This window comes from Plectrocnemia conspersa, unplaced genomic scaffold, assembly GCF_051122295.1.
Source record: "Plectrocnemia conspersa isolate PC_06_02 unplaced genomic scaffold, ASM5112229v1 ptg000012l, whole genome shotgun sequence".
Taxonomy (NCBI): Eukaryota; Metazoa; Arthropoda; class Insecta; order Trichoptera; family Polycentropodidae; genus Plectrocnemia; species Plectrocnemia conspersa.
In genome coordinates this window covers 10688227-10701578 of record NW_028277176.1, presented here as the reverse complement: position 1 = coordinate 10701578, position 13352 = coordinate 10688227, and the positions used below count along the sequence as shown (strand labels likewise).

At 27.0% G+C, this 13352-nt stretch overlaps 1 protein-coding gene across 2 annotated transcripts in view; it reads left to right on the top strand.

Moving 5' to 3' along the window:
• Positions 1–13352, top strand: part of LOC148228183 (lachesin-like) — a 174390-nt gene that overhangs the window by 81036 nt on the left and 80002 nt on the right. For both annotated transcript variants that reach the window (XM_088199670.1, XM_088199671.1), the window contains 2 exons: positions 7541–7748; positions 7816–7977. In XM_088199670.1, coding sequence (XP_088055796.1) covers positions 7541–7748; positions 7816–7977 — 370 coding nt within the window. The remainder of the gene's footprint in view (positions 1–7540; positions 7749–7815; positions 7978–13352) is intronic.

Here is a 13352-nt window from a genome sequence, read left to right as displayed (position 1 = left end):
AGTAGTTTGATAAACCTCTCATTAAATAAATTCTTACAATTTTGTTGATTTCTTGAATAACATTGCATTCCCTCGATTCTTTGGCAATTAAATGTTGACGATTTATGACACATGTACATCTAATACATTCGGCACCACTTATAAATATGCCAGAGATCCTATTTTAATTAATTAAATATCAATAATCTTTTAGTATCAGTTTTCAATTTTCTCGTTTTTTATAAATCGCTTCTCTTCGATAAAGTCGGCATATCAAACTGGCAATCTATATGCCACACATTCTCAGTGATTTTTTTTACAAAACATTTTACTTCAACAGCAGATATTAATTTAATAATAATGAAATAAAAAAAACAGTTAACTAACGCAAACTGTATACCATCAATATTTTTATTTAAATATTCAATGTCAATAGCAGATTATAAAATATACAATAGTGCTAGGCTTACTTTGACACGGTTCAAAAATTAAAGATTAGTAAGCCAAGCACATCCACTCTATAAAGTAAATATTTAAATACCAAGTCTGAGCTTAACAAAGACCGGTGTCGAGGGGTTTAATATACCTCGAGACACAAAGGAATGTCTCTGGATAATAAACTGCATGCAATAATACATTTTATGTATTTATAAAAATGAAACATAACATAAAAAAAATATTAATAGGTAGCTCCATTGACTATAGTAATGCATTTTCACTGTATACTTTCACACAATGAGTGGGCTCTATTCAGAGGCGAAATGAGTGAAAATGTCACTGGTGTATTGAATAATAGGTACATTATTGATTTATTAGGCTAGCGTTTTTGGGTCAATTTGTGACGTTTATTACGATTTTTCACTTTTGTCATAGTCATGAATTCTTAACGACAAAATAAGTGTATAGGCAAAGTTATATTTTGCATGCAGAGAAAGTATGATGATTTTTTTTAAATAACTAAAAATCTACCTTTGCTCAGAAAAAAATATAGTTTTCATATAAATTATAATAAAATAAAATACGTGTGTAAAGTGTTGATAAGAGTGCTAATTAGCATATAGCTAAAATAAATATAGCTGTATAAAAATTCCAAGAGTAAAAACTGATTTTCGTATTTTGTCGTAGAGCTATGTTTGTGCAATATCATTTTCATCAAACAATAATTTTAATTTAAATTGTACTTTGCAGTTAAATTATGAACGTAGCGCGATGTTTCATTTCGAAACGATACATTTCAGTTTCTAATTAAATTTCGTTATTAATTAAATTTATTTATTTGTCAGTTGTGTCAGAAAAATATGAACAAAATTTATATTAAATATAATATGGACAACGATAAAGACTACAACTTATAAATTTGTTGAATAAGTCGTACAGTTGTTTATATATCGATTGTCTTAAAAATAATTGTTTAAATGCTATTCAAGTAACCTAAAAAATAGAAAGTGTGGCATTTATTGCAACGCAATATTTAAGAACAGGGCCCTTATTGTTAATATATTTTATATATTACATAAATAGTACGATTAAAAATAATACGGCACACCTTTTTTCGATTAATACCCTTATATATTAATATACAACTGACTTGAATGTATAAACTATTAATATGTATAATGATTTAAAGAGAATATGTGTTTAAATATGTGTAAATTAATTTTAATTATAGTTAATCCTTATTTTCTCCATGTTTCAAAATTAAATCTGGCATGTAAAGTAACTTTATTCAAGAAAACTTTTTTCTTTAAAAACTAAATTTGTATAAAGATAACATAAAATAAGTCGCTAAATAATACCAATTCAATCGATATCTGAAACCCAACCAATTTTCGATATTACCTTCATAGGATATCTCGTCCAAAAAAACGTGATCTAGGTACGGAAAATTTTTGATACATTCGCCACTGTCGGCTGTGCTATAAATTGTTCTAAATTATTGTTAGGTCCTATTTGAATATTTTATACATTTTTGGCTCCAATGTAAGGAAAGAGGGAATGGAAAAAAGAGTCGGCGTGTTTTCTGGATGCAACTTGTGCTCGGTGGATTGGCGGAAGCAATAATCCGGAGACGTAGAGGGACGAGCCCTTTTTAAGTATTCAAGCCGCATTCGGGTAGCGGTAGACGTTCCTTCGCTTTTAGCCTCAATACAACGAAAAACGAAAAATAATATATTATGGATACTGATCTGTCCTTAAGAACATTTTCCTGGTATGGACTCCAACCCTGTTATTTCTGTTAATATAAAAGGCATTTTTTTCAATTTAACCATGGACTTAATTTTTTTGATTTAGTTAAAAATACAAATACAATGCCTTTTATTAGGAATATACATTTATAGTAAGATAATTGAAAAATTGTAATGTTCCAAAGTAGGTCACAATAGCAGTGGGTAAATAAATTTTCAAAATATCCATAGTTCATTCAACCAGTAAATATTTACATTAACCAGTCAATACATATTAATCGATACAGTTCTTACTGCAATGTTCAAGTTACACATTCATGTTTACCAGTAAATACGTGTATTGATTACATGTTTATTGACTACATATGTAAATTCAGCAGTCAATTTAGTTTAATTTTTATACTATTTAATTTATTCATCAGGGATTAAAATGAAAATAAAATATTTATATAATACATATTGATTATTTATATATTCAAGTTTTCTTTAAATAAAATGATAGTTAAGGTGCACGTTGCATCAATAATCTTACTATTTTTGGTTTGAAATTACAGTAAAGAAACATACAACATAAAAATTAAATACTATATTGTTTATATTTTTCACAATTATACTATTAACTTAAAATAAAACTGTGATTCATTTAAATTAAGATTTTTACTATACTTATTTTATTTGTGGGCCTACCCAGACCAAAAGTTAGGTACTCCTGTTGAAATCACATGATATATATATATAAGAAAGATTAGAATAGCGTAGTTCATATGGTCTTGACTGGTAACCCAGAGGCTATGGGTTCGAGCCACGGCAGCGAATATATTGACATCTATTGATTTTAAATTATAGTTTACATAGTAATTTATAATTCATTATATACAGTGGGTTACCATATTAATGAAAACCTATATTCATAAAAAAATATATCTATGATTTTAGGCACAGTAATTAATACTTATTGATAAAAACATTTAACTAGGAACATTTTAACACCATATTCGTTGTTCATCTGCATTTATTTTTTATTTAATTATATTTAAACATTATCGAATCAAAAAGTAAAAATTTAGTAGTACCGCTATTTGTAGCTTTTTATGTAGTCTATATAAATAAAATTATTTATGTGATGACTAGACAAAGGTATTATTTTCTTAATAATTTATAAATCGTGGTTAGGTAATTTATTATACTTTTATTACTAAAGTATCAAAAAATATGTTAAAAAAAATTTTTTTTAATGGTAAAATAAAGTTTATACATATAAAAAAATCTTTATTAAATTATGTCTTTTTGGTTTAATTAAAATTTAATTTAATTAAAACAAATACATTCTGATAAAAAAAATCATATAAATACTTTTTTGCCGAAAAATAAAATAAAATCCCATTTTTACTGAGTCGTTTATTTTTTCTACTGAAATTTAAAATAAAAAGTAAAGCATTATTAATGAGAACTTAAAGTTCCCTTATCGACCGACCCTTTATGTCAGCTAATAACCGGTTTTAATATTCAAAAGTACATTGATATATCTTTCGATTCAGCTTACGAGTGCAACTCTCCCTAATGTCAATGCAGACAGTTTGCCAGCAACTTTTAGGTTCATCTCAACAAAACCAACATTTGTTTCCACGAATAACAACAAAAAATATACTCCCAAGTGAACCGCTGTTATTTTATGTATAATTGCATAAGTAAATCTGGTTTAAATGTAAGTTTTCTAAAAAATAAGCAGTATAAATTGGCGAAACTCATGTGCAATTTAAATTGCAGTTAACTTACTTGAAAATAATATTTTCCGACACATCAATAAAAAAATACCAGCACAAAATTGATTATGATGAGTTTTTCATTTTTTTCATTTCACCTGTTGATGAAAATAACTATATATAGCCAAATAAGCAATTGCAGTACTGCTCACAACGGTCTTTATGCGAAATTATACTTATAATATTTTAATCCAATATTTAATAAATGGTAAGGCTTATTACCAAGTACACATTTCTTCACAAATTATATGATCCATTAAGGTTTTTATTTATGTAATAAATCCCCTTGTAAATTAAAATGTCATTTTATTTTTATCACTATTGTGTTGAACACTATTTTATTTTATAAAATATGGATCTGCAATATTCATTATTGCAAAAATAAATCTCCCAAATCAGTGATAAATTATAGTCGATCCCACAATAAACCACACACACACATATATACACATTAAACTGTTCAGAGCCTTTCCGGAGTGTATTTTCTTTGTACCGGTGAATTTTCGTCCCATTGTGTGTAAACGGATTATCTCCGTTCAATTTGATCGCAATCACGCGAACGAGCCGGCGCGCTATAGTCTATGGTAGCCGGGACAGAAACGTCGTATAAGCCTTGCTACGGCGTAGACGTCTACGACTACGGCGCGTAGTCACAATTGGAAATTAGCACCGAGGGAAGCGTATGCAGGGCGATTTTTCTAGCCAGTTATTAATCCAGTGCGCGAAACAAATGGTTTCCAAGCGGTTGAGTTTGTCTTAGCTTGATTGAGCGCAAATTTATATTGTTGCAGATCGAGTGAAAGTATAAAAGTTTAAATTGTTTGCTCCAATGAAAGTTATTAATATGATTTTTTTTGTAAATTTACTAATGTTATGCTTAAGCCTATACCATGTTAACAAACTCAGATTATTTTTCGCAACAAATTCCCAGCAAAGTAACGGTCTTTCGAACGGTATGATTCAGTAGTTAATTAGGATGTTTAAAATCAGTTTCTGTCTGTAATAATAATCAATCAATAATTAAGCTGTGAAATTTTTGGGGATTTTCCCAGAATTTTAATAAAAATGTATATGTATAAATAATAATATGTGTTCTTAAATTGGCAAAATAAATTATTTTATTAGTAAAAAATATAAATGCTATGCATGACCTGAATTATAATTATATAATATTCTATACTTGAATATCTTAGATTCGATAAAAATTGTAAAACACAGGTTTATATAATATTTCAACCGAGGTAATTTAGGTATTAGTCATTGACCAATGATTTATCATGCTGATTTATTAAAAATATAGTGCAGTTTTTATATAATTTAAATTATTAATAATAATTAGAAATTAAATATCTGTATTTATATATAATTATATTCGATAATTGAATATGAATTTACGTAATAAAACGATTGTTATAAATTGATTCAGATATTTTGTGAAAGACTGTTAATAAAATATCATATATCACACATCGAAAAGACTCAATTACCAACATATATTATACATTTATATATAATATGATATTTAGGTATTTATTTTTAAAACATTGCTATTAATATTTTGTTGTTCAAGAATTACCACAGGTTATTATGTTTTTAAATCCATATATTATTTTACCTATTTGTATATAGGTTGAATTTTATGTTTTCTGTAAAACGATATTTTATATGGTTCATCGATTTCTTTTCCGTTCTATTTCGAACCATCCTTCGATTCGGATTTATTTATATGAGATTTTTTTAATGTAAAAGAAATCACCCTCATTGTTCACGCTCGATCCGCTCGGCTATTTCTCAGATATTCGCCGGATAATTTCGGGAAGAACAAACTTTCATAAAAATTATGATGAATCGGCATCGAAGCGAGAGTGATATTAAAAGTGAGATGTAAAGACGGCGGCGTGATTCTTTACTTCGGGCAAAAAGGGCTTTCCTCGCGCTTTCCACTTCTTTCTTTCTTACTTTTTTTGAATAAGCGTGAAAGGGAGTCATAAATCCTTTTTTGAAAGTAGACAAAAAGATATATCTTCCGCGGGGGCTGCGAAAAGGCAGGCCCACTCACGGGGTGAAATGTAGTTTCCAATCTGAATAAGTTTAAGGAAAATTCATATAGCGGTCGCGATTTCCCGACTATTGACGCTAGAAGAGCATCGGTTTTTTCCGTTGCTCATCGTTTTTCTTCATAAGAAAGGATTTACACCAATCTTCCACACGTGCGGAGAAAATCTTGGAATCAGTCTATAAAATGACATCATGATTTTTTACAAAAACATTTTTGTGTCACAAAATACGACAGGTGTATTCCATTTTCACTATATTTGCCCATTGTCTTCATAGGCCATTATGCTTACCACACGAAAAACCAATTTTAAATATTATATTCATAGTTTTGAGAAAAATAGTAAGAAAAATAAAGTTGATTTCTGTATAAATAACTGAAGTCAAAATTTAAAATATATAGATAAAAAATATTTTTCTACCTAAGTAAAATGTTTTTTTTATATATCTTAAGACTAGTCTTGTTTATGCCAAAAAAATAAATTTTAGTATATACTTATAATCATATATTTAATCATTTTTCTTTAATACTTCACACTTGTTTTTTTAATACATATATTTAAAATCTAAAAATATATAAATAATTACAGCACCATTCTAAAACATCTATTACCTTCTGGCGTAAAATTTTTTTTTATTTAATTATTATGTTATAAATTCATCAGTACATTTTTATACTATTATTTAACTAGTCGCCTACCAATAAACTAATTTTTATTTATATTTAACTGATGGTAAGAAAAATTGTTTTCGTTACAAAATAAACAAAACCGCTTCACCATTTAGGATCCCTTCGTGCATTTTAATATTATTCATTTATAAATATCCAGCAATCGCAAAATAGCGATACGCGATAACCGAGATAAGGGGGTTTGGGGATGTTTTTAATATATAATGTAATTTTCGTACGAACATCGTCATATATTAAATTTCACAGGGGCTTCGTATCAAAAGATACGCATTTCGTGATTGAAAAATGTTTTATATCGATTAAAAAAACTTTATACAGAGATAAAAATGAGAATAAATATTTAGATACACGTTTATGAAAATCCTGTGAATTTCATTGTATTATATATTGTTATTTTTATACATAAGAAGCTGTACCTTATGTTTATGTTTTTAAAACTATATTTTTTCTTACAAAATTTATTTGAAAATATCTGATGTACTATTTTGACAGCCAAAATAATATATTTATATCTTATAATATAAAAAAATATATATTTTCACTTCAAGAGATTCAGAGCAACCATTAATATCACTATTTTTTAAATCCAAGTTAAGAGATTTAATAAACTAATAAAAAATGTTTAGTATTTTTATTGCAACATACAGTATTTTTATTGCAACATATATTTATTCCGATATAATATCTTTGATAAGCGAAGGCTGAGAAAGGGTAATTAATCGAAATTATATACGTCGTAGGTTAAGATGGGTCAACGACAGTTATTAACAAATATAAATTTTATTTAAATATTTTTTTACACAAAGGATGCAATTTTAACAATAATTGCTTTAAAGTATTATAATATTTCTTTCATCTTGTTTCAGGTGGCCTGGATTCATATCGATCGTCAGATGATCCTGACAATACACAGGCACGTAATATCAAGACTTCCCAGGTTTAGTGTATCACATGACAACGCTATGACTTGGTTACTCCACGTAAGTCAAGTCCAGCAAGAAGATAGGGGTTATTACATGTGCCAAGTAAACACAAACCCCATGATTAGTCAAGTAGGCTATTTACAAGTTGTTGGTAAGTCTCTTATTTAAATTATACATATTTTAAAATTGAGAGTAATTTAAATATGTTAAAATTTTAGTGCCTCCAAACATCTTAGATAATGAGAGCACTCAGTCTACAGTTGCTGTACGGGAAAACCAAAACATCAGCCTCACTTGTAAGGCAGATGGATTCCCACCACCAAAGATCATGTGGAGGAGAGAAGATGGACAGACTATATCGGTAGATAAAAGAAAAAAAGGTCAGTGTTTTTTTTTAATATCGTTAGACCCAAATGTTGTACGTTGAACAGTTTTGCGTTGAGAATATATCCCTGGTGAATACATTTTTTTATTTTTAATATACCGGCTATAGAAAACTTAATTTTATATATTGACAAAGGTTTTGAAAGAGTCTGTTAAAAATATTTATTTCAGACCTTTTTTTAGAACAATAATTATATTGGTTTTTTATTAGTTTGTATGTATCTCACAACAAGAGATTAGTTTTGCTATTTGATTATAGCATTATATTTTAAAAGCACGGTCTTCTTGAATTTGCATACAATAATGTATATTCTTTCACGAAATAAAAAATCAAACGTTTAGGTACAGCATTAAAAATTATGCACAGTTTAACGAACACATTAATATGTTCTTTATTCTATGAAAAGAATCAATTTATTTTCCACTATTACTTTATTTTACATCTCTAAAGTAGTGAGTGCATATATGACTCTATTCCTTTCCACTTATGTTGTGCTGTGAAAAATCAATAATTACAAATTTGGTTTTTAGGATATAATATAATTAAGTAGTATTTTAAATCTGGCATTTAAAATACAGAGAAAAATTATTTACAAAAGATTTTAAATTTTATTTTGTACACAATAAATAAAGTATACCTAATATTATTTTTAATCGGTCCATTAATTATATTTTATTAGCCCATTATTCTAAAAATTATATATATATATGTAAAAGTATTTTGAATATGAAGTGGGTTTGGTAAATAAATCTTGAAAATATCCAAATTTAATTAAACAATAAATATTATTACAAAATATTAATTAATTGTCATTGACAATACGCTATCAATTATACGCAAGCTAAATATGTCACGAATTATTGGAACTGAGCGATATTAAGTTAATCTGCCTAATATAAATACGCACACAGAATAGAATTGATTGGAATCGATACTCAAACCTAAATAATGATATTTGGATATTCGTAGTATCTGCTCTGTGTGATAAGAGCTAATTATGAATAATATTTATAAGTAATTGATATTATTAATTTTCATTCTCTTTATGAGAGTAAATTTTTCTACTCTAAAATGTCAAGCATTTTAACTGTTTGCTTTAGAAAAACGGTACATGCTTTTAATATTTTTAAATTATTTTATTTTTCTATTATATATCATAAAACTTTATAATATATTAAGTTTCACCACAAGAAATTTGCATTCATACAAAAAACATAAAAAAATGCTTCTCTCATTTACTTTGTCACGCTTATTTAAATGCATTTCTATATTTATATTTTTCACGGTTGTAATAAAAATTATATATACATATTTTAAAAATAAATTCTTATTTATTTGTAAGAAGTAAGTTTTTTGTTATATTTGGGAGTTAGACAAGAGATAAGAATATTATCAGATAATGTGCAAAGACAGGATAAAGACTACTTTTATCTTTTTAATTAAAAGGAATAGCAATTAAAATATCATAGCAGCCTAAACATCTACAGATTATATTATATTTATATAAACTGATAAAAGGTAATAGGCTTATTTATACCATTAAAAATGTAATTTGTGTATTTATATATTATAAATTAAATTGCTGTAACTGATTCTAGTTATAAATATATTTGCATGTTCTATTAATGAAACTAGATAGTTTTGAATATGCGTTTAGGATATTATGTGTCGGTTACTGCAAATGGCAGATAAATTAGACTAATCCCAAATATTGTGTTACAAGGTTTCAATCAATTTGTTACGTCATGTATGTTTACTTAATCAAGATTTAGAATATTATGATAATATAAACAGCAGCTATAATATGTAAACAGTTTATATAAAAAATGGACAGGTAGAAAGATAAATATAAAATTTGGATTTTATATAATATGTAGAATTGATCTAGGATAACTAAAATTTTATATATATTTATCATTAGTAGCTTGATTTGTACCTTTAATAAAACAATGGTATTTGAGAATTAATTTTACGATTATGATTTCAATTACAGGAACTAATAACACCATAGATAAGGCATTGCTTTGTTCAAAGAGATCTGTTAGTTGGCTATTGATTGAAACTGCAGCGTTGGAACCTTTTATTGTTATGTATGCGAGTCTGGTTAATTTATTTGGAATTCCTAATTGCGCTATACGTTTAGTCTCTACTCACTTACTATAAATTTAGATTTGACTATTTTACCATGTAGCACCTTCTTAATTATATGTATATAATATCTAAGTAGATCAAGCTTAATACATTTTTGTTCGAAACCGTCTGGAATTATTCTCGTAGATCTCGTTAGTTATTATTAATATTGTGCTGTCTTTAGCGGTGATCAGATTATTGCACAAACAAAAATTGCGCACACGAAAATTACACACAACAAAATTTCTGAACATACAACATCAAACAAAAAAGTGTGTCATTTCGATGCAAAAACCAATTTCACTGTATAATATTATTAAAAATTAAATTTTCTTTTAAAATTACTTTCAATCCCCAATAATTTTTTTTTTAATTTTTAAAAAATCAATTTTAATTTTATTTTTAAAAATAAATACTAAATTACTAATACAATTGTATTTTTTTTAATCATGATATTTTTAAATTTAAATAATATTGGCATATGTGATATATACTGACAATATTTTTCATATATATTGACATATTTTTAAATGTATATTATGTGCGTATATTGATCATCAATAATCGGAATTTTCTTTTACGCAATCATCACCGAATTGTTTTTGGCGTATTACAAGTTCGACAGTTTTGCTGCTTCAATTGATATGTAGACCATTCTGTTCATTTAATACCTTTTCCATTATATATTTTCTTAAGATATTAAATAGGTCAGACGATAAAAGGCACACTTATCTTACTTCTTCTAAAATTTTGAATTTATTTTATTTTGTAGAGCTCACTCTACTGCTGTATAGCTGTTATATATGCTATTGTTACAATGTGTATTGGTACTTAAATATTTGACAAAACATTTCAATGACATTTTACCTTCACATCATATGGCTTTGTTAAGTCTAGCAAGCATAAAACTAATGAATTCTTGAATTCTCAGTATATTTTAATTATTTGGCAAATATTGAGTTCTCTGGTTCCTTTTTCTTTAACAAAACCAGTTTGTTGATTTAGTATTTGCTAACCTGTATACTTATGCAATCGTTTTTTATTACATTCAATAGGATATAAGTAAATTTAATTTTAAAAATGAAGCATACTGTATATTTTATTAACATATATATTTGATTTAACCAAATTTTCGTCCACGAAGTTCCTTTCTTTAAACTTTTTATATTTTTGTTACGCATAATACCTACAAAAATATATTTAAAGCTTAAGTGCTAAATTTTGTTTTGTTACTATTCTTTATGTATAATATACCAATTTTGAATTTACTATTGTAGTTTATTTGCATAACCCTCGGATGATTCAGTTCCACGTTTCGCGTTATTTTTATGCCCACACTTCTCTCCATCCATACAAATGCGGATTTATCTCGCGGACACGATCGAATACACATTTAGTGAATTTCGTTTGTCGCCAAAGCCCTTTTGTCGCATAACTCATTCGGCGCCCGAGAGAAGAAACGAAATATAACACCTTCTATTCCCGGGGCTACCCCGAAGGTAATTTAAACTTTAGTGTCGGCGAAAAAGTTTTAATGGATTTTTTATCAAGATGGCCATTAAATATTGCAGCCGGGGTGACAATATGGCGGATGACGTTGTAAACCGCGTTCGTTTTTTTCCACCTACCACTTTGATACCATCGAGGAACAAATTGAATTTTGATACACTTGAGCTACACCCCTGCCAGCGAAGCTTAGGCGCTAAGAGTGTGGACAAGGCGATAAGGAAACTTTTTCTATTTACAAACAAGTCGTTATTCACACCGTATGTGTACGTAATGTATAGATTTATCTACAAATAAATACATAATACATAAAAGTTTATGATGGTGGTATTTTCAGACAAAATTATATCGTTAATTTTGGATTTTAATTTATAGAAATATTATTACTTGCTTGCATAAAATATTTAAAATATTATCTAGATAACTAGTTATCAAAACATTTTTATATTTTCTATTTATGTTTAAGGTTTGAAAGACAATATTGCTACTTAATTATTTTTTGTATCCCATAAAGTTACTGAATTTTAAACACTAATTTATTCATTTAACCACCATAAATTTAAAGCAATGCTATTCTCCGAACAAACCTTAATTTTTAATAAAATAATTAAGCTTACATTGTAATTGTAAACGATTCGCCTTATATTTATTACGGTATATTCTATTTTCTTACAACTGATCCAACCATAAAATAATATGGTTGGGACGTTTTATTTTTTTAGCATGATTTCTTGATTATATACTATGTTCCAAAGCGATTGTGAATATTGAAAGCTAAGTGTCAATATTAAGCATTATTTTAGTTATTTAATAGAACTTATAGGTCATTGACATTTCTTTTTTTAATTTAATATATCAAGCGCTATCCCAATTATCACAATCAATAACTGCTAAACAAATAGTGAGTCATCAAAGTCTGTAAGTAATTGACATCTTGTTTAATAATTATAGACAATTATAAAAGCTTTAAATAATAAGACGCCACTATTCAGTATTAAGTTAGATTCTATTATCACGATATTTATCCGTGAGATTAGAAAAATCTAGGTTTATCCATAATTTTGCTTTCTTAAACATGATAAAAAATATAAACACTAAGGTCATTCTCGTGTTAGTCACAAGTGCCGGTCAAATATAAAAACGACTAAATAATACCATAAAATCCATATCAAATTAGAAAGTACTATAATATACGAAATATGCAGCTATTTCATTAGGGGATTAAATTGCTTTTATTAAATATTCGGTTACATTTAAAATAAATAAAGAATAACTATTTAAAGATTGTGAATATTAATAAAGGGAACTTTTTTCGTTGAACTTCATACCTGACTTTTTAATTAAATTTTATAACCAAGATATTTTTTCAATTTCATACCTCAAATTAAGTTTTAGTTCGATGTTTTACAGCGGTATGTATTTCGAATAGCGTTAATTTTTATTGCATATATATATATATATATATATATATATATATATATATATATATATATATATATATATATATATATATATATAAATATATATATATACTTATGTATTTACATTCAATGCGCTCTTCACATAAAAAATATTGCACGCAAAGACGTGAAAATCTAAATTTTACGCTATTAAGTCATGAAAGTCAGCGGGTATCTTACTAAAAAAAACAAGAGCGCTCGACAGAGATCGGTACCCGTAAAAACGGCTTAATTTAAAAGCATCCGTCTTAAATTGATGTGTTATTAACAATAA